The sequence below is a fragment of the Amblyomma maculatum genome, chromosome 1, assembly GCF_055883805.1.
Source record: "Amblyomma maculatum isolate TAMU_Amacu chromosome 1, ASM5588380v1, whole genome shotgun sequence".
NCBI lineage: Eukaryota > Metazoa > Arthropoda > Arachnida > Ixodida > Ixodidae > Amblyomma > Amblyomma maculatum.
Genome location: NC_139344.1, coordinates 177,929,474 through 177,950,739, shown reverse-complemented (window position 1 = coordinate 177,950,739; position 21,266 = coordinate 177,929,474). Strand labels below are relative to the sequence as shown.

The following is a 21,266-nucleotide window of genomic DNA, read 5'->3' as shown; positions in this document are numbered from 1 at the left end:
ATCTCAGACTCCTAAAGGTAAACAAAGAAGGCGCAGTGGTTATTACTGAGAGTTCAGTTTGTACAGAGCCTGAATCTTGAAGCGCGCGAAACATTTGGCGCACTGGAATCCTACTTTTGTTATTAAGCAAGAGCTACAGGGGTCTGGAAGCTCTGGCCTTCAGGGTTAAGGGCCGGACGCCCAAAGCGCCACGCGTGTCTTATTGAGAAAGCACTAGTTCATTCAGGTGTGACATAATCTCGCAGTTTTGTGAAGAGGCCATGTTTAAACAAAGTCCAGAAATCAACATGGAGGTAAAAAAAAAAATACGCGTGACAAGCGTAAACGACATGTGTTTCACTGGAGCGACAGCGTTGTTACTTCTCATATTCTAATTTGTGCTTTAAAGCGTTGCGTTTGAAACGAATCTACCAAGCCAAAGGGACCGACTGCTCATAGCGGCACCCCGGTACTTGCATTTGAACATGCGATCAAGTTTCAAGCGCCGGCAGCCTGCTTTTTAGACAGGCTGCTATCTTCGGTGCTAACTACAGCTTATCGACATTGGTTCAGTTATTGAGTTCTTGTTTAACGGTAGAGGGAACCACCCTTCTATGAACCATGGGGAACATGGACCACCCAGGATGCGTGTAGGCACACAAAAGCGTGTGTGTTTAATGCGCTGGTTTTACTGTCAATACATCTGACTGCTCAAACACATTTTATGGGGTGTAGTTCGCATTATAGGCTTCCTTTTTTTTCTTCTCTTTTTTTTTTTTTTTTTTTTTTTTTTTTTTTTTTTTTTTTTTTTTTGCCCGGCGCTAGAGCTCACAGTTCGGGTGCCTGCTGGTAAAATGAAAGTGCTATTCGCCAAGCGCAATCTAAACAAGCATATATATATATATATATATATATATATATATATATATATATATATATATATATATTTTTTTTTTTTTGCGACCTAAGTTACAACTAACAGTGATAAATAAATAGGTACATTTTGCAGTGACAAGCGTTGTAGGGTCGCTTACAGAACATCAAAAGTGAATCATTTTTTCATCAAAAAGTTCGCACTTTTTCGCTCTTCTTCTTGCTTGAGAAGAAGTGCCGAAAACCACAGGAACTGCTTGGGGCCAGAAAACGAAAAGTGGAAAGGGTCGAGGTATGAAGTATACACTCACACGTGACTCGTTGAGAAGGATTCGTTATTCAGTTAAGATAAAATCATACTTTGACAAAAATGGTTGGTCTCATAACCTCCAAGCAGTCAGATGAGGTTACTCCATGGCGCTGTAGGAAAGCGCGCTGCGTCTGAAGTGGGCTGAAGGCTTACCTTGGTCACATTGTACATATGAAAAGGGTCAAATGCATCCTATCGTTATGGGGTGACGCGCACTCCAAGGCTGGTAAATTGGTTTCGATTCGTCACGTGGTGCTAGTATATTTTTTATCGTGACACCAACGATTGCACAAGAATGCTGAATTGGGCGAGTTGGTGCATTTGCATTTTAGGAAACGTAGCGCAAAGAAGACAAGGACAAAAAAAGAGGGATACACACACGAGCGCTTGTGTGTGTCTCCCTCTTTTTTTTTTTTTTTTTTTTTTGTCCTTGTCTTCTTTCACTGATTCACTGAGCAGGCAAAAGAAAAAGAAGAGACGGGGTATAGTGATCACTCGAAAAAGCGAGAGTGGAAAGATTCATTACAAGCTATAATAGTATAGTGCGAGAATTCTGCAGCGTGTGATATCGGTGTTAATCGCGAGTCGAAGGTTTGCGTTAAAGCTCCGCTAGTTTGGCTAGGACACTTCAGGACGGGGACAGGAGTGACGCGAGCGTGACACATCTATAGCCCGGCGTTGTGCAGACATCATCGCCGGCTTCACGCCCTGCCGTCACGTTCGTGGTTCAGCGCACCCATATTACGCAGTCGGAGACGTGAAGGCTTCACGTAGAGAGAGCAGAGGTCGGTGACGCATATCCCGCAGAAGCGGTATTGCTTCGCGGCATTGACGCTTGCGCCGCTCTTACGTGGTTTCCAGGCCTTTGTGAGCGTCGTGGGTATTGTGTACTCCATATCACTTCTAAATCTTGCTGCCATTGTCCTCAATGCCCACGAGTGAAAAGCATAGTTAGATGTATTTTTTTTTTTTACATTGAACTACGACGAGAATGCAGCTTAGAAAACCGCACCGAGTATTATATACTGAACGAAGAGTACCGCAGGTAAAAAAAAAAATAATTGAACAGGTAGTCGGCCAGGAGCTAAGGAGCACTACGCTCTTGCAGGCTAGATCAACAGTCTTCAGGCCACCGATTTCGCTTCTGAACCGTGCACGCTGCATTCACCAAAGTCGAAAAGCCCGAAGAAGTGAAGGCGAAGGCTCATCTCTTTGCCGGAAATTTGAAACTTCGGGTGTTCCTAAACCACCGTGCTCGCGGACATCTGCGGTCGCAAGGCTGACTATCAGGACTGCAAACATTTCGTATTTCGCGTACGTATACGCACAGCTTAAGCCGAGAGTTTAACGAAACTCCTTAACGTCGTTTCCAGTTGCGGTTTCGTGAATATCCAGTGCGCGATCTCGCGTCAACATTATCGTCGATCTAATTACGCACTTCATTCCTAGAGAAGTTGGGCGGTCCGCGAGCGTGCGACCTCCAGTGCTGAGCCTGTTGGTCAACGCCGCATCTGGCCCACTGAGAGCCCGCGTTGTACATCTGGTATTCTGCGCATCCTTTTGCGCGACCAGAGCTCGTGCGCCGCGTCTTGAGCCACTTGGCGGCCTAGCTGCAAGAAACGCGAGACGGCAATAAATTGACGGACTAGTTGACAGTGCGGGCGAGTGAAACAGCCCTCCTGGGTGGCATCATCTTCTATGGCCATCACTGCTTCGCGCCGTTGCCGGAGGAGATGTGACTCCCGGGAGCATCGTCCACTTCGCTCTGCTGGGTGCAGAATGAATGCGAGGCCGTCAGAATTGTCAGAAGCTAGCCCGGCGGCCCTGATTTATCCGTCTGCCCCAATTCTAAATATCGTTCCACGATGTCAGCTGACTTATGCCTTTCGTTTCCCGCTCTTTCTTGGCGTGCTGTGGGGCCATTTCTTGTAATTCGTGGGCGCCGCCAAATTGAGTGGCAGTCTTTGCCGCAAGTTTATGCTGGGAACTGCATCACTGCGCTCGTTTACGGCCTGAGCGCGGTGCGCAAAGTGCCGTGCGCCTCGGTGGGAAAGGAGCGAAGATGAAGAAAGCAGTGGAATGTAAACGCCTCGGTATTTCGGAGCGTGCCTTTGTCTTTGAACTGTGTCAGTATAGGCAGATTGCTAGAGCGGGACGCGTACTCGTCTTTTTTTCATGTGTAGCATAGGATGGATTATACCTTGTCGAACGCTTACGTCAAGTGCTTCTGTGCCGTACGAAATGAAATTAACCGTGAAACAAGAATGTCAACGTATTAATTCTAAGAATGACTCTCAAAGCACCGCCGTGTAATTGTTTTATGGTCGTACAATTTCGTGTTCTTATTTCACTTCACTTTTTGTTTTGTCTATTTTTCTATTTCTGTTTAGTTTTGTCCAGTCTGCAGTGTGTTTGAAGCTTGTGCAGCTCTCATATATCCATACTGGTGCATGCGTTTGCCCTCAGCTCGCCTTTTAAGTGTGCACTCGTGAACGTAGTGATAAATGCTTGCTACTCGGCCTTGGAGGTGCGTGCGCATGCGCAAACGAATGTGCATGGTCTCCGACCCTGCTAGTATTGCAAGTGTCGTGTCATCGTGTCTGCTGTTTTGGAGGGGAATGAGTTTGGTGTGGGGCCGGGCGAGGGGGACATCATGGCTCACCGCGCGTTAGAAGCAGGTACTTTTCTCGATGTTCAAAAAATGGTTTTTCGTATCCGCGTTGCTCATAACTCCATGCTGTCAGTGTGCTTGAAACAATTTTCGCGAAAAAAAAAAATCCATTCGAAAAACTTTAAATGGGGCATCATGTGAGCCGCACCACGCTAACCGCGTGTCAAACTGAAATGCCATCCCTGCCGCAACAGTTGAAGCTTAATTCCTTCGTCAAAAATGTAAAAAAGAAATATATGTAAAAAGAAAAATAACCTAGCGCCGTTCTGTGATTCGCGCTGTCCTTTTTCGTAAGGGGCGCTGATTGCATGCGACTGTCCCTCGTAATACGCTACTTGTGGGAAAACACGACCATATTGTATTAGTGGCAGAACGCATCGAAAACGTAACTAGTTTTCTGAAGCGTACTGCGGGCATCGGAATTCGCTAATTAACAAAGAATGACCAGCAAAGAGCGGGAATCATCAGCATGCCCAAAATTGTTGCTTGTGTGTACTCTTGCGTAAATTGAGCCTTGAGCCACATATCGTGCTGCGTGTTCTTGCTCTGGCATATTTAAACGTTTCTTTCTTGATGTGCAGAGCACACGACCACTGTAAGGCCACGAATCCCGCTAGCTTAGACAGACTTTCGTTCATATAGGGTTCAGAGCCATGTTGTGTCGAAATAAAGAACCAAGTGCCTGTGCAACAGCAAAGCGACGTACTTTAACCGTGCTCACCACTCCTATTTCAGAGACGGAGTCGAGAAATGCCAGTCTTGGTCGACGAACACAACGCAGCAAATAGATCTAGCTCTCAATATATTCTTCATGGTCTATTTTTTTATACGTGTGAGTATGAACCTTGTACTTTTCAAGTGTCTCCACACCTCTCCAAAATATAGACGGCATGCAAAGCCGGCAGGCTGATAATTTATTTCCGTGCAAAATTCCTGTGGCACCTGTGGCGACAGTATATCACTTGCATGGGTCGGCCGAGTCGCCTCGACAGGCCCATAGCCTATCCTGCGTTAATTGATACTGCTGTTATTATTATTTTTTCTGCCTATGACTCCGGAATTTCACTGTGGCATTGACAAGCTCAGGAAAAGAAAATCACATGTAAAACATCTGCCGTGAGGTCACTGATAGACTGACAGAAACGAGGACTCCGTGCGAGCCTTCTTGAGACGCAGATTTCAGAGAGCGCAGAAAGGAAGCTGATATGGGAAGGCGATGAACCCACTGTGCGCGGTCGCCGAGTGGCATTGGCGTGGGATGACGGTTTCGATCCCCGTTCGCGGTGGCCGTGTTTTAACGGCAACGACATGAGAGCACATCTGATGTGCGTGATGATGTTGAAGCAAGGCCCACCACTGTGCGCAGTGTAGCCATATCCCGAGGCTTTGTTTTAAAAATGCTATTTTAAGAGGATAAAAACCGCCGCCATGCAGTGTATCCGACAGCAAGTGCTGTTGAGGTGACGCCATCTATGCATTCAGCGCGGAAGCAGGATCCCCGTTCAATAAGCTGCGCGGCGGCTTCGGGTTGAGAGCTTGCGCCGCTGAGACGTGTTTTTGCGTGTTGAGGCAGCGAATGCTGGTAGCCTGCTACTCGCTGCCTGCGTTTGTTCCTTCGCATTTGCGAGTTGAGGATACACCGACAGCGCATTCGTCACTTACCTTAGAGAACATGTTCCACCCTCTTTGCAGCATATCAGGAATAGAAAGAGGAGGGGGAAGATCGTCCACCACTTGTCGCGTTTGGCGAATATTCCCCTCTTCTATTCTTGCCGAAGAGAAGTTTGTGCGGCAGTGTTGATAATGTTGTGTTTAAGGGAGCCCGCAACCAACATCCGTGGCTTTTTGAGACAAAAAGGTGCTTTTTGTGTAAGGTGATACCACGGTTTGTGGGCGTCAGAAATCAGGTTATGTTAACTAGTAATATTAGTTACTTATTTTTACTAGTTAGCGTTTAATTATTACAAATTGGCTCCTAGTTGCAATTACAGATCGTAGCCGACCGTTACTAATACCCATATCCGTTTTTAAATTTCCGAAAACGCGATTACCTTTCACGCCTATCAAATTTTGAAAATTTCTCGTCCAGTTCGGAAATCGCGCGCCTGCTCTGGGCACTCAGTGACGCTGATAATTGGCGTACCCCCATGGCATGCGCCACGTTTCTTGCCGCTGTTCCTGGCGAGGTGGGTTGCATAAGGTCACGCGGCGAGGAGTGACATTCACTGGTGGGCGTTACTTAGCGCCGAACGTACGCGCGACTTTCGAGAGAAATGGGTCAGCCACGGCGCAGAGGGTAATCTCGTTTTCGAAATTATATAAGCGGGTATGGCTATTGTCAATAGCCAGCCACATAGCAACAAGGTTGCTATCTGTAACAGTTAAAGTAAGCTCTAAGGTTTTACTTAACACTCCTACTGGTTGACATGATTCGTTCGTTTCCTGACCTCCTCTAACTGTGGTATTATTATGTTGCAACTGCCATCTTTTTATCACGAAAATGCTTTATTTAAAAGTTTGCCGGGCTTCCCTGAAGCACATGGTAAATCAAATCAAGCTCTTCGCTCGTAAACCTTCTTTTGTCTTTATTGATTCGCTCGTACATCATGATTACAGCGACAAAATTTATGTGGTTTCTACTGTCTCTGATTAACCGCATTTTTAGATGGCTCAAAGACACTTAATGACTGCTTGAACTTGTGAATATGGTCTGTTTTTGACGTGTTTGCGCATATATAAATAGTTGATGCGTATCCACATGCTAGAGTGCCGCAATTCCAGTAAAAATCGTAATGAGCACTCTCACGTGCGGCGGCTGGCACACTAACTGGTCACACGTCTCTTTGACCTCTGCGCACTAGGCTGCGTACTAGTGCAACGCTCTCTTGATTTTGGAAAGTTTTGAGTTATGGTGTTTCGTTTCGCGATATTAGAGATATTGTTTTGCGTGCTCCCTCTTGTTTTGCAGCTGTCTTTAAGTGCATCTATGCGTGCGTGTGTGCCGTGATTGTTGTGTAAATGTCTGTAATTTAGGGGCCTTGGCGACAAGCAGGTAACACTGCCATTGTTTTTCTCACTTTGCAGTTCATTGCGGCCAGCGATAAGTTATGGTTCATGTTGGAGCTATATTCATTTGTTGATTACTTCACCATTCCGCCGTCCTTTGTTTCTATCTACTTAGACCGTACATGGATTGGTAAGTACTCGCGTTTTTCTTTTTAACATTTACAACATCTTTCGCTGTGATGAGTCTAAAATCTGGACAGGTCTCGCTGTATAAATCACACGGAGAGCTCGAAAAGCCTAGCCGGCGGCATGCATGAAAAAAAGTGCCCTCAGCATTCGCTGTGCACAACAGCAGATAATGTACTCGCTGAACAATCAGTATAGCATTACTCATTTATCAGAGAAGTTTCCATGTTCGCATCCTTTCTGTAGCCATCACCTGTGGCTGCCCTCTGTTAGGGTGAAAAGGGGCGTCTCTACATCCTTGTACTCTGACATGCAAGACTGCAGAGGTGCTCTTTGACAGTGACAGAATCGCGTTACTCTGAACTGATGGAATCCATGCTTTCATGTCCCCACCCCAATTTCTTTCTTTTTCTTCTTTTTTATATTGCAAAAATTGTTGTGCCTGCGTAAGTTCTGTGCAGGTGCATTATAGTCTAGAGCTAGTAGCGTCCACGCTGCGGTAGATAAATTCGCTCGGTCCGTAGAGCGTGCCGTCGCTTTGCTCATCGTATGCCGTAAGGGTCTGGTTAAGAGTGAAGGCTTCGAGACGTGTTAGCGGCAGCGTGTTTCTATGTATTTCATTTTCCCTATGAGTGACATCCGTAGAAACTTCGCTACTCGTCTACGGACGCGCAGAGTTGGGAGGGCTTGGGAAGCGGGAAAGGTGGCACCAGCGCGGTGGTGGTGAGAGCGCCCCGTCTTGCAGGCCTCCGTTTTCTGCGAGCTCTGCGAATGATGTCTGTGCCCGACATCCTGCAGTACCTGAACGTCCTCAAGACAAGCAGCTCTATCCGACTCGCCCAGCTCGTCTCCATCGTCATCAGCGTCTGGCTGACCGCCGCGGGAATTATCCATCTGGTAAGTGCGCCGCTCGTTAGCGAGGCGGTGATTTGCCTCGGCCGTCACCCCTCTCCTGTTTCCCAAGAGTAGCAGCCCCCTTGGGGAGCCTATAGAAGCGTCAGGCGTCTATCGAAACGGGCTGTCCTCCGCCCTGCTCACGAACCTCATAATCATGCAATCGTAAGCAAAGGATTGGCGCTTTGTAGGGCGCTGTAGCTGTCCACATATAGTAAAAAGTGACCCATTAGGTTTTTAAGCGGGCTTTATGCCCTTGCTCTAAAAAAGCTGCAGCGTTGGATTGTTTATCAGAGGAAAGAAAAAAAAAAACGATGCGCCGGGCGTGCGTCAGCAAATTTAATAGGGCGCTATGCGCATACTCTTGGTAACTGCCGATTGTGTCTTCCCCAGTTGGAGAATTCTGGCGACCCTCTCGACTTCGCCAATGCTCGCAAGTTGACGTACTGGGAGTGTGTGTACTACCTTATCGTAACGATGTCCACTGTGGGTTATGGTGACGTATACTGTCAGACAACACTGGGACAAGTCTTCATAGTACTCTTCATACTGGTTGGCTTGGTGAGTATCCCTATCGACGTCGTCTTGCCTGCAATTGTTTCGTTTTTATCATATCTGCTCGAAAAACATGTCAGCAGTTCTTAATTTTGGGGGAGGTAGGGGCAGTTAGATCTGTTTGATTACCTTATGCGCACGAAATATATAGTCGTATAGATGTGAGACGTGCGTAATTTCTAACATTGTGGCGTGGCTTTTTTCTACACGGCAAGAAATCGCACACTTAAGTTTGACCTTTTGCAAATGTAATGTTTTACAAGTGGAACCAAGAAACATTGCCATGAAATTGCTTCGAAATAAGTTTTTGCTGTTACCTTTCGCATCCGATATTACGCATATTAATCGATGGCGCCAAAGCGAAGTATACATGTATATACCCCGTGTGTCCCTGCTAAATGTTGCAAGGTTTTAAAACCACTGTTTGTCTTAACGCTCTGAAGGTTTTGGAGCGTAAGCTCTACTGTTCCCATGCCGAACCTCAAGGTCATCTGGCTGCGAACATTTAACCTTGAACTTTCGCGCTGTGCAGCAAACATCGTCACCTTCATCATCGCGCCCAGCCACTCACGCCTCGTGTAAACCTGCAACACACTCTCGCGCTATGCGTGATCATATCATCGTTTTCATTAAGTTTCATTTCCGCTTCTCCTTTATTTAGCCTAGATAAATACGCAATCCGCCATCTCGTTAAAGATAGTTTATTGAGGGGCTTTAGTTTATTGAGGGGCTTTAGTTAAAGAAAGAGACCGCAGCGGTGCCAGACAGGCTGCCAAGGCCATCGAACAGCGATGAGCCAGACTAGCCCTTTGCCGAGAAATTTACCAAGCGCGGAAGCGAGACAAGATCAAAGAGGCGACTGCGGTTGCGGCCGATGGTCAACCCTCGTGAAACTTGGTTCGAGGATAGTTGAACCTATACAATTTTTTATTGCCACAGTTGTCATTTATGACCGCTAAAAAATAACTTACATAATTTGTATAGCTTGGTAGAAACAGCGCAGATTTTTTTTTTTTCGAGATGATCTACAACCTCTGTGTCGATACTTTGTTCCTCAAAACGGTAATTAAAAAGTTAGTCTATTTGTCTTTGCTATAGAATTAACCTTGATGAAAGGTAAGCATGTTTCAGACTAGGTCAGGCGACTCTGAACATCACTCAGTTGGTTTCGCTACGCTAGGGCACGCCGCCATGATTAAAACTTTGGCTGCATTCAGCTGGGACGCCACGTACCAGATGTGTCAAGCATGTCACTAAATTTTAAAAATAGGCATTTTGAGATATGGAGACCGCTTATACGGCACGGTTTTACCTATGAGGGCAGACTAAATCCTGATAAATAACTTTCAACTATTACGGCCACTAGTTGTAGTCGTAAATGCCGATTTGTAGCCCGCCGTTAGTAACAGGTATATCAGTTTTCGGAATTTCGGAAACGCGTTATCGTTGGCGCTTCGGCTGAACAAATGTTCGCTACCTCTCACCGAAAGACGCGCGCTTTCGAAAAACAACCCGTGCTCAAAGCACTTCCCCCAGCGCTGTCAGTCAGTGGCGCATGTGCCCCGCCACCTTCTGTCACGCCTGCTCTGCGGTGCTCGCGTCTGCTTACTGTCCTGTCAATGTGGGGCAGAAAAGGGGACGTGGAATTTTACTCCATGGAGCGACAGCGCGGAGGCGGTGCTTAGAATGACGGTTTTTCGAAAGCGCGTGTCGTTTGACGCTTTTGTGTTTCGTGTGATTTCTTTCATGTGCTACGCGAACTTATAACGCGAGATTATGTAGCCACAAGAGGGAGCCGGTGTGCAGAAAACTTTGGCATTTTGCTGCGGTCGTTTAGTAATTCGCTGCAATCAAAAATGCACTCTATTTTGGCTTAACTGTGAAGCTGCATTTTCTTGTCAAACTACGTTCCGCGGTACTTACGTGGAGCGAGAGCTTTGTTCTACTCATCTGTTAACTGCCAGATTACCGCCGTTACTTTCTCCTAGGTGAAGTTATTCTACGGAGTTTCTTGTATCTCAGTAACAACACAGGTGGGGTGCATCATTGAGCGGAAAAAGACAAAACAAAAGAACTCTTCAGTATTGAATTGTTTCGATCATGTTTGTAAAAGCATATTATATTGAACAGGGCATTTGGAGGCGGAAGTATGAAAGGCGAAATACTTGATGTGTTGTAAGCTGGCAACCACCTTCCGTATTATCCTTTCAAAGATAAACTTGATGCTTATTGAAGACCGTTGAAATTGCACAGATTGTACATATTTTTCTCGAGTGTTTTCTGTCGCATTTAGCGTGTGACCTTCTTTTGTTTACTGTTATATCTTGCACCAGACTCCACACACATTTAATAGTTTGCTGAGCATAGGCTTTTGGAGTCGCTGGAAGTGTTCCGTGAGAGAATCTCCTATCCAGGTTTTTTTTTTTTTTCTCTTTAAGAAAGAGGGTGGGAGGGGGGCGTGTGTCAGTAGTGAGCGACTCCTTTTGGTTTTCACTTAAACGTTGGAACTGCTTCAATTAAATTGTGCGTGAAGTCTGATGCTAACCACTTCTGGCTCCTGTCTTTCTCTGCTGTTTATAAGTTTGTAAATGTGTCCTGCTTGCGTCACTCCATCTCATGTTAACATGGTAACCAGCTCAGGTATACGTCAAGATAAATTTATGTTAAGTCAACCGGCCCACAGCCCGCTTTGTGGTCTAGGCATCATGATAACAAAGTTGTATTCTTTTTTTATTTCTCTACATCTGAATCTTCTTTCTTTAAAGTGGACATTGCACAGGCAGCCGTCTTTTGCACACGTGTCTTGTTACCAGTGAAATAGAGTACTACCAGTGTTTGTAGCGAACAGTCTCAGCCAACGTTTCCAATGGCTCCCTGCTGCTGGCAGTGCTTCGGTAAGCGCAGTCTTCAACTTTGCCGCGCGGCTTTGCCAATTGTGCAGAACGATCACGTGCACCGTCTGGGACATGGCTGGGACGAGTTCTGTCTGTAAAGTGGCCGTCGCCTGTGCGGCGGTCCGCTTGCAGGACACGGAGTGCTCTTTTCAGGTGGATTCTTGAGGAGCCGAAGAGAGCGCTTCGATAATGGGGAAATTTGCAGGCGTGTGAAGTGATGAACGTCGCATAATCTATAGCGACCACTTGTTTGTTTGCTTTTGTTGTGTTTTTTTCTTTCTCTTTTTCCACTCTCGTAGGCCGTGTTTGCCAGTTGCATTCCTGAGATTCTAGAGTTGATAGGGACTAGGCCCAAATATGGCGGCGAGTACAGGCGGGAGCATGGGAAAAGGTACAGTGTGGGTGACCACGGTGTTGTGCCGTACGCCTATCGGCAGGCCTCATGCGACGTGTGACGTGTGGCTCACGTTTGGTTTCTTCCTGCCACCGTTTGTTTTCTCTCTTTTTTTTTTCCTGTTCTGTTGTTGTTTTCTTTGGCCGTCGTCCTGCGTCGTTCGTCGTCAGTATTGTGCCTCTCTCTCTCTATCTCTCTCATGCATGCCTTGTTGCCCTGCACGGCTTAGTGGTTGGTTGCTGGCCAGAAAGCGTTCATCGTTGCGAGCCGCATCTGGTGTCGTCACTTTGCACATTGGGCTGTGTGGCACGCTGCCCGCGGAGAGGCCAACACGCTCGCGGCGGCCGTAGAGTCCGGGCCTCCTTGTAACCCTTCGCGCGGACAACGTCCCAGGATAGCTGTTCTGCGGCGCACGGTATCAACGAACCATTCAGGCGGTATTGCGCGCCATAAATTCGTCACTGGCCAAGCGCACAGTTGAAGGCCCGTCCACTTTTCTCGCTTGAGCTGAACCGAATAAGCACTTGCTCGCGCCTGGCTGAAAAGCATAAACAAGTGCATAAAAGAAAGCTATTTCTCGAGAAACAATTAGCGCGTTTGGAAGTTGTTTTTCTTACGCAGAGGTGCTTTTTTTTTTTTTCTGGGAAACATGGAAAATCCTTGCCTATAATACTGAACATTTATGCAACGTCACGACTGTTATTAGTTGCACACTTTTTTTTTTTTTTTTGATGCAGGATGAGGTTATCAGCGTCTAGACTTTATCTTTCCTTCTCCCGGGCAAGTTTCTCTTAGCACACGTGGATAATATTACTGCTCAGTTGATTATATTCAGAAGCTTAATTCATGTAGTATTTCTGACCGCTGATGTGGCAGGCTATGTCTCTTCAAAATTGAAATTTAGAGCAGGTCGCCTGGTAATGACACCCAGACGAGAAAATGCGCGGAAGACTGAGTGTTGAGCCGAGTAAGAAAGGACGATGTAAACAACACGTCCATCGCAGACCTCCTGACCTTTATTGTCCGGGAGGAACGCATCTCCTCCCCTTTACGCTATCCGTGAATGTCTCCTCCATCCTTTCTTGGGCTAAGCAAGTCCAGGGTGCTTCTTTCCCTCCTTCTTTAAAACCAGCAGCAGGCGGTTAGAGGCATCGCCATTTCGTACGCGAAGCAGCTAACCAATCAGGTTTTCCACCCGAGCTGATAATGACTCTGTTCTACAAGGGGGTGCTTTAAGGAAAGCTCAGCTCAGCTTAGCAAGCTGTGCGGGCAATGACTCCCTTCCAAATTCATCGCGCATGCTGGCTCTTCCACGCTGAGAGCAAGATGTACTTGCTTGTGCTGGCTCTTTAAGCATCTGTGTGTCACGCGAGCAGCTGTTCCTGCTCGTTTCCTTTTTTTTTTTCTGTCTTTTTCTCATCGTTTTTCTTTTTGCGCAAACCGGCTTTTCATTTTTGTTTTGCGGTTAGGCAGTTCAGAGCAGGACAGGAACCAAGAAGTCTTTGTGGGTTCAGTGCATTGCCATCACGGACAGGCGTTGCCTGGTGCTGGTTGAGTGCCTCTTTCGCTCTCTCTCTCTTTCTCCTTCCTTTCTTTCCCTCATCTTTCCCCGTCTTTCCCTCTCTTTTTTCCTCCTCTTGCTGTCCGGCTGTTGTGATAGGCCGTGTTCGCTAGCTGTATACCGGAGATCATAGACCTAATTGGTTCAAGGCCAAAGTACGGTGGAACATTCAAGTCAGAAAGAGGACGAAGGTAACGTGTATTTTGTGGCACTGGTAGAAATGTAGTTTCTCTCTATTTCTCTAACCCTACGTCGTAGTCATTTTCATTTTTCCGACTGCCGAATTCTCCCTGCATGGTCTATGAGCACCCTGACATTCGGACCTCCCCTGGAGTCCGTTATAATCCCACAGTCATCGCTAACGCCTCTCACGGCGGTCCGTTTTCTTTCTTTTGTATTTTTTTCGGCCGCTGGCAACTAGTAGGTTCAAAACTGAGCATGCTATTTGGTTAAATATGTGAAAGAACTCTAATTCATGTTGTCATTTATGCAGCCCGGCGTTACCACGCTAACATAGCTCCTTTAAATGCATGTTTGTAGGCGCCATCACAGCGAACTACGGACGTCGCAAAGCAGTGGCTGTGCTGGCATAACACCGAGCCGTGTGATTCTCGGCCTTTTGATGACGCCGTGTAAAGAGTGGAACACGTAGTGCCCACATAGAGTGTCCACGTCACATGCGAGCATGCTGTTCCGCTGGTTTTAGGGAACGTGCGCAGAACAGGACGCATTGCCACTGGCATCGCCCAGTTTTAGGTCCAGCGCAGGAATGAAAGAAAACTGCTGCTTGGACAGAGTAGAACAGTGCTACCCACCAGCGTAGAGGCAGCGATACTCACGTTCAGGATCCCTCCTCTAGTTCCCGCGATACCTGTAGTTGCTGCTCGCTGCATGTCCTTATCCGCATGCTTGCACGGTATTTCTGTTATTAGACACCACAAAGGGAAACGTTGCATGTTTGGTGCTTTGGCCTCCGTTAGCTCCAAGTGTGTGGTGGGATATTTCATGTGCCAGGCTGTGTGTGCCATCCGCAGCAGGCTGTATAAGATGCTGCCTGGGCCAGTTTGCTGTTGGCTTCGAAAATTGCCTGCTGTGTGTGATGCCTACTGTGAACTCACTGATGTCACTTATTTGCTGTCAACCTTTTTGTCGCAGTTACTTGTATAGAAAGTGTTTGATCGCGCACACAAAGCAGAATTCGCTACGTTTCTTTTGCGTTGTGCAGGTACATTGAAGTTTCGGCTTTGTCACTGGAGTTATTTCGCTTAGCATAGCTTAGCCATGAAAAAGCAATTGGTCCGCAGTGTTCAAGAACAGGCCTGAATCTGTAGGGCTATGTTGTATTACCATTAAGGACATATGTTTACTGTTCTCAAGTTTTCACTAGGCTGTTGGCAGACTTTGCAGGATTTTCAAAGCCGTTGTTTAAAAACCTTTTGTTTATGTCTCCGCGAAGAGTACAGTTGTTCAGTTTGTTGCTGTCACTTCAGTGAAGATTGACTTGTTAATCGTATCACCGTTAAACCATGAGCTCCTTTCATTTCTTTTTGCCACCATATCAATGAGTCGCTAACTTCTTTTAGGAGCGTAACTAGGGACATGCAAAATAATGAGTCCGGATCAAGCAACATTAGGGCATTTTGTAGAGTACGAAGAGTGCATTTTTTGTGAACTCAATCACAAGGAAGGAGGAAATTGTTAGCTTCTATAAAAATTTTTTGAAACGTTAAGAGTTCTTCGCATTTTACAGTGCGTGCGTACTGATGATGGTCGGAAAATTAACATCGTTTACACTGGAGTCTACTGTTTTTAATTGCAGGCACATTGTGGTTTGCGGGCACATCACCTACGAATCTGTGTCCCACTTCCTGAAAGATTTCCTCCATGAGGATCGAGAAGATGTAGATGTAGAGGTAGTTTTTTTACATAGGTAAGTACCTCCCTTTAATATCTAGCTTATGAAACTTCCGCCGACCGTAGTAGTGGAACTGACTGGAAGAGTGGTAATTTCCGCATGGCTTAAAGGCGTATCATTCTCTACACTATATTCCTAATCGGCCATCTGTTCTGGCATCCTGCGTTATGTTTTCTGCCTTTTTTTTTCCAAATGAATAAACTTGAGGCCTCATAAACCTTAAGCGTAATTCTTTCATACATAAATTACTTTAACATCGCTTGTTCCGAGTGGTTTTCATCGAGACGATACTTCCAGCGAAGAGCACCGAAGAGATGAACTTGATGGTAACAGTAGGCAAGTGTATATAACAATTTGTCTTCAAGAACGTTGCGCGTCAGATAATTTTTTTTTCATATGGTCTTCAAATAGAAGCTAAAACTTTACGGTCGTACTGATAGTGTGGCTCGAGGAAACTTCGTTACACTGAGCAGCACAAATAACTGACTCGGCTACCTGTCTGAAATAACGCAAGAAGCATATTCGATGCTATTCATGAAAAGGAATCCGCAGCCACTGGAATACCACTCTTCCGTCATTCCCGAACAAATTGAGCTCTTTCAGAATCGTTGTCCCGTTAATTACCCACGCCTGCTTAAAGGCAGAGGTCTTTAGCTAATCTCCCACAGACCATCTCGTTTATGTATACGGTATGATGATTGATCCAGAAATTTAAAAAATGCAAATAGTCACTTGTCGTGGTTAACGCGGGTGATACACTCATTACTGAGAGAAAGGTGAAAGTGCACCGCCGATAGGTGACACTGTAGCCTACGGGCGGAGTAGAAATTTAACAATGGAGATGACGCATGTGCTGTATGTGGTAACTCCAGTGAAACAATTGACCATATTATACTCGAATGTAATGGTATCCATCCGGAAGTTGATGCAGGCGCAGTCACTCTTCCTGAAGCTCTGGGGTTTAGAGATACCAGTGGCCGGGTGAATAAACCGGCGGTGGAAACTAGCAAAAAACGACTGGAAGATTGGTTGCTTAAAAGCAGAGAAGTGACAATGTTAGTAATGTAGAAACAAAAATTTAATAAATAGAATGATGGTTTAGTTAACCATTCTAAATCAATAATTAAGATATAGGTAGAAAAATTAGCATGATAGCTACTGCTACTACCCTGTTTCAAAGGGGACGCTCCTATATTCCATCCTTCCATCCATCCATCGGAGTGTCCGTTACTCGCCTCCAAAACTTCAGAAGATCTACGGAGCTTCGCAACTTCTACGGTTAAAAAAACGTACTCGGCAACATGGAAGATTGCTGTGAAAAAACAAACCAACAATTGTGATAAATTTAGCGTTACCGACGCTTATATGTCATTCGCCAAACGCAGCGATAGCGACTGCGTCACAATGCTCGCTAAATGCCAACAGAAAACGCTCTAACTTCGACAATATTAGCACAATTATTTTTTTTCTTTGGTTTCTCGCGCGCGCCTTGCCAGTTACGATCATATTAGGGCGAAAGCCTTTAATGGCTCATGCTGTCGTGGACAAGATGTCTCCCGCTTTTGCGGCGTTCTGATTGGCTGAAGCGGGATAACGTCATAAAGGTCTCGACTAATCACAAAGCACCACCACAGTATGCGCGAATGCGTGCCTTATATGGCCATATGTCAATCAATGATCAATTACTAATTAATTAATTGACTAATAATTAACAATTGATGACCAATTGATTAGTTCAATAATTAACTCAATAATTAACAACTAATTACTTAATGAATATTTACACACTTGATCACTAAACAGTAATTAACTAATTAATTTGTTTCTAATTAGTGCCAGTTGCGTAGCAGAATGCGGCACTGAGGCTTTCGCCTTTCACTACTTTAGTCGCTAAAGTCCTTCGTAATTTTTTTATCCGTGCCTCAAACTAAGCTGACACACTTGGTGGCGCTTTCTTTTCTCGCTTCTCAGGAAACCTCCAGACCTCGAGTTGGAAGGTCTGATAAAAAGGCATTTTACAACAGTGGAGTTCTTTCAAGGCAGCGTCATGAATCCAATTGACTTGCAACGAGTCAAGGTATCTGTCGCCTTTGCATCTCATCTTAGCCAGCGCACAAGTGACACGGCTGCCGAACTCTTCGGCGAGTCGGCTGACTCGCTGTGCGCCCTCCTTTTCGCAGGTCCACGAGGCAGATGCATGTTTGGTGCTGGCAAACAAGTACTGTCAGGACCCGGACGCAGAGGACGCTGCCAACATCATGAGAGTCATCTCCATCAAAAACTACTCCGATGACATCAGAGTCATCATTCAGCTGATGCAATATCACAACAAGGTACGTGCTTGTTTGGGCTTCGCGTCCATTGTTGTCAGGAAAATGGGGGGAGAGATGACCTGGGGTACCTGCTTTTCTTCGGCTCCCAGAGGGCAGTCCCAGTGAGCGGTCGGCAGCCATACACGCAAACGTGTTTCAATTGCGTATACTCGAGAGGAACGCAGTGCTCTAATAACTGACACAGCAATTTTTTTTTTCTTTTTTTAGTCTTCTCAGCACCGATGCCGAAATTGTGCCTGAAATGAAAAATAAATGGGTTCACGGTATGCAACTTGCAAAGACGTCAACTCAGTTTCAGCTTACGGAAACCAGGTACCGAGCCCTTCATGAGCGGCGAAGGCACGCAGGCAGGCGCCAAACAGAGGAAGTTCCGTCGAACTGCCTTCATGAAGACTGTGTGGGTGTCATATAACCTGGCAGCTATAGTATCAAAGCGTTTGTCTTGCCACAAACGTAATCGAATCAATCGAAATAGTTATTTCGGCGTCACGAAATACAAATAGAATGCTGAAGTTTGCGGCAAAAATGCGTCGAGACTTGACCAGCTCTGCATTTCGTACTCGTGCCAGAACTGCGGGGATGGCGAATCCATAAGAAAAAATAAAGCCACAAATAAAACAAAGTTTTTGCAATAAAAAGCCCTTTCCAGGACTGAAAGCAATTGGTAATGTATAGTTCGCATTTCTTGTCCATGCATGAGTTGGACAAATGTGAGGTAGAATCCAAACATCATTGTTTCTTGTGTTGCTGACCTATATTTGTAAGGGCTGATCAGCCATGTCCTTGGTATCCGCATCGGTATAGTTGCTGTGCTAGCTTCGGTATCATAATAACTGTGGAACTGTATTATTGACAAGCAAAGCATTCAAATCGCCGAAGGTTAGTTTTATGTGGGCATGAAATCCATCATTTAAATTGTACGTACCTTTTTTTTTTTTTCTTAAGTTACAAATAATTGTGAATTGTGGAGTTTAACATCACAAAGCGACACGTGCATGGGTTATGAAGGAAGCTATTGCGGAGGGCTCGTACGGATTTATTCCTGCCCACCAGGGACTGCTTGAAATGCACTGACGTCGCATAATGCATGGGCGTTTTCGTATTATGTCGCTATCGAAACACGACCGCCGCGGACCGAATCGAACCCGCGGCCTTGGAATCTCCAGCCGAATGCCGATGTGACTCAATCACCGCATCTGGCGTGAGTTCAAAAGAGCATGTATATTCAATTTCATTACCCCAAATAAAATAACCAATGACTCCATTTGGGGATTACTAGTAAATTATGGATCAGGAATAGCTCTGCGGCAAAAGAAAGCGTAGCTGCGGCACCATGTGTCACAGTGCGTGGGACTTTGGCACAAATCAAGTTATTGTGCGTGTTCCAGAATCTACATGTCACGAAAAATGTCTCTAAGGCCGTTTACTTCACTTGCTATTTCTAAGTTAGAGGTTTAGGTTAATACATGCCATCTTGTAATCTTATTCAGTAGGGGAAATAGCGATTATTTCGTCTTGGGCGCATTAATCGGATTCAAGGTCACCCAACTTTCGCGACGAAAATGCGTTATTGGCTTTCGTTTGTAGTTCTAGTAAGCATGTGCTGAAAGCAAACACTAGTATCGTAAGCACAGTTTATTAAGTTGGTTGATAACTTTATCTATATATATATATATATATATATATATATATATATGCCATTTATTTGCCTACTAAATAATAAAGCTCTGCAAATGCTGCCACGTGAACTATCCATCTGGACTCTTTAAATCCCTAATTAAAATTAGCAAATTGAAGCAGTTTGTGGTGAATTACTCTCTTAACTTTGCGAAAGGGTCAAGAAACTACCACGAAACCCGCATAATTCAGGGTTTTGGTTAATGTAATAGCATTAGAGTTGTGGTACCAAAAACTCCGCGTTCTCCGAACTAAGTTCCCTGATTGGTCGAAAAACGTCACTAGATGCCATCTACCTCTCAACCAATCAGAGCTTATAGATCAGAGAGTGGGGGCAGTGGTTAGATCCACAAACTCCCCTAAGCGCTAAAAAAAAAAAAAAAGAAAAAAAAAGAAAGTAGTGTAAACAGTCCATATTTAAAGCGACTTGAGCGTCCCCATAATTTTTTTTTTTTTTAGAATAATGTGGTGGTTAAAGCTATCAAATGCCTTTGAATAATCAACCAGTATTTCCAGCGGTTTTGTTCGTGTGGACACGTTTTCAAAATAAAGTATCTTTGCCCAAGTGGCGCATTTTCCGTCGAGAGCTTCTTTTTTAGTTTAACTGAAATTAAAAGATGTAATGATGTTACATTTCGATAAGTGAAAAGCTGTTCTCTCCTTCGTGAGTTTTTGAATACTCTAAAGTATTGAAGACGATTGATATTGGCCTGTAACTATACAGACGATTCCGGTCCTTTCCCTCGAATATAACCTAAGCTTCAGTGACATTCAGGCTATCCTAGAATGCGCCTGCCAAAAACGTAAGGTCACTTAGGTGTGTTCAGAATAGAATTTTATATGTAAAGGGCGTGGTCTGGCTAAATTATACAATATTCGTCACCGTCGGAAATTTCGCTGTACTTTAGGGATAGCAAGACAAGTGGAAACTCTGCCATAATTACTGCTAAAAAGCTCTGTGGTGCTTACTAAGTTTCATGAACCCAATTAAATACGGTTCTTGAATGCTAGGGCGATTGAAGCGAAGTATTCATTGAAAGCAGTGGTTAACTCTTCACTCGCGGCTGTTGCTTTGCCAGCTGTTATTGCGGGTGGAATTGTGGCTGAGCCTTGCTTTTTTTTTTTTTTATCACATTTTATCGCTCCCAGAGTACTTCAATTTCTCGCTGCCTGAACGCTAGAGAGAATTTCTCAGTAAAGAACCTGCTCTCGTGCTGCGGGGCATGCTTATTTTTACAGGGTCTTTAGTTTTTGTTTATTTTGAGAACATGCCCGTACACAATTAATGTCCCTATCGTTTATGGCTGGAAACATTCAACATCAGTCTAGCTTGTACGCGCCTTGCGTTGTTGCTTCTTTTATGGCAAAGAAAACATTGTAAATAAACACCTTTAAACTTTACAATGACCGTTTTATAGATCATATTAGCCCCTTCGCTACGCAGCGCTGATTTCTATCATGGTGGTTGGTAGCACATTTACAAACGGTCGTAGATTGATATCATATAAGCGTTGACGTCTACTATAATAGTGGTTTTCAGCTTGAGTTGAACTGTTTTGCGAAAAATAGCAACTGAAATATGGAAAAACGGTGGAAAATTATGTATTGTATGAACATCCAAAACACCCAAGTTGAGGGGTGTATTGTCAACATTTGTGATAAAAATATCGGTTAAAGTTGATTTATTTAATTCCATTCGTCTCGCTTATTTAGGGCATTAGTGAAAGCGTTAGTTTCTAGCAGGTTGCAAAGCTCTGCTCATCGCAGCGTGGAAGTTAAAATACCCGTATTAAGATCCTCTCATGCGATTACTCTGTAATCATCAATCGTATAGAATAATGGTCTTGACGCAGTAGTTAGGGCGCTCTACTACTGTTCCCAAGGACGCGGGATCGTATCCCGGCCGCGGCGGCCGCTTTTCGACAGAGGCGAAAAGCAATGCCCCCGTGTGCTGTGCGATGTCAGTGCACGTTAAAGAGCACCAGGCGGCCGAAATTTCAGGTGTCCTCCACTACGGC

General features: G+C 45.1%; 1 protein-coding gene across 2 annotated transcripts in view; it reads left to right on the top strand.

The window, feature by feature from the left end:
• Positions 1 to 21,266, top strand: part of slo (calcium-activated potassium channel slo) — a 172,042-nt gene that overhangs the window by 114,913 nt on the left and 35,863 nt on the right. For both annotated transcript variants that reach the window (XM_084589655.1, XM_084589656.1), the window contains exons 3-10: positions 4,569 to 4,665; positions 6,918 to 7,029; positions 7,771 to 7,922; positions 8,313 to 8,480; positions 11,668 to 11,759; positions 15,143 to 15,253; positions 17,210 to 17,315; positions 17,419 to 17,571. In XM_084589655.1, coding sequence (XP_084445781.1) covers positions 4,569 to 4,665; positions 6,918 to 7,029; positions 7,771 to 7,922; positions 8,313 to 8,480; positions 11,668 to 11,759; positions 15,143 to 15,253; positions 17,210 to 17,315; positions 17,419 to 17,571 — 991 coding nt within the window. The remainder of the gene's footprint in view (positions 1 to 4,568; positions 4,666 to 6,917; positions 7,030 to 7,770; positions 7,923 to 8,312; positions 8,481 to 11,667; positions 11,760 to 15,142; positions 15,254 to 17,209; positions 17,316 to 17,418; positions 17,572 to 21,266) is intronic.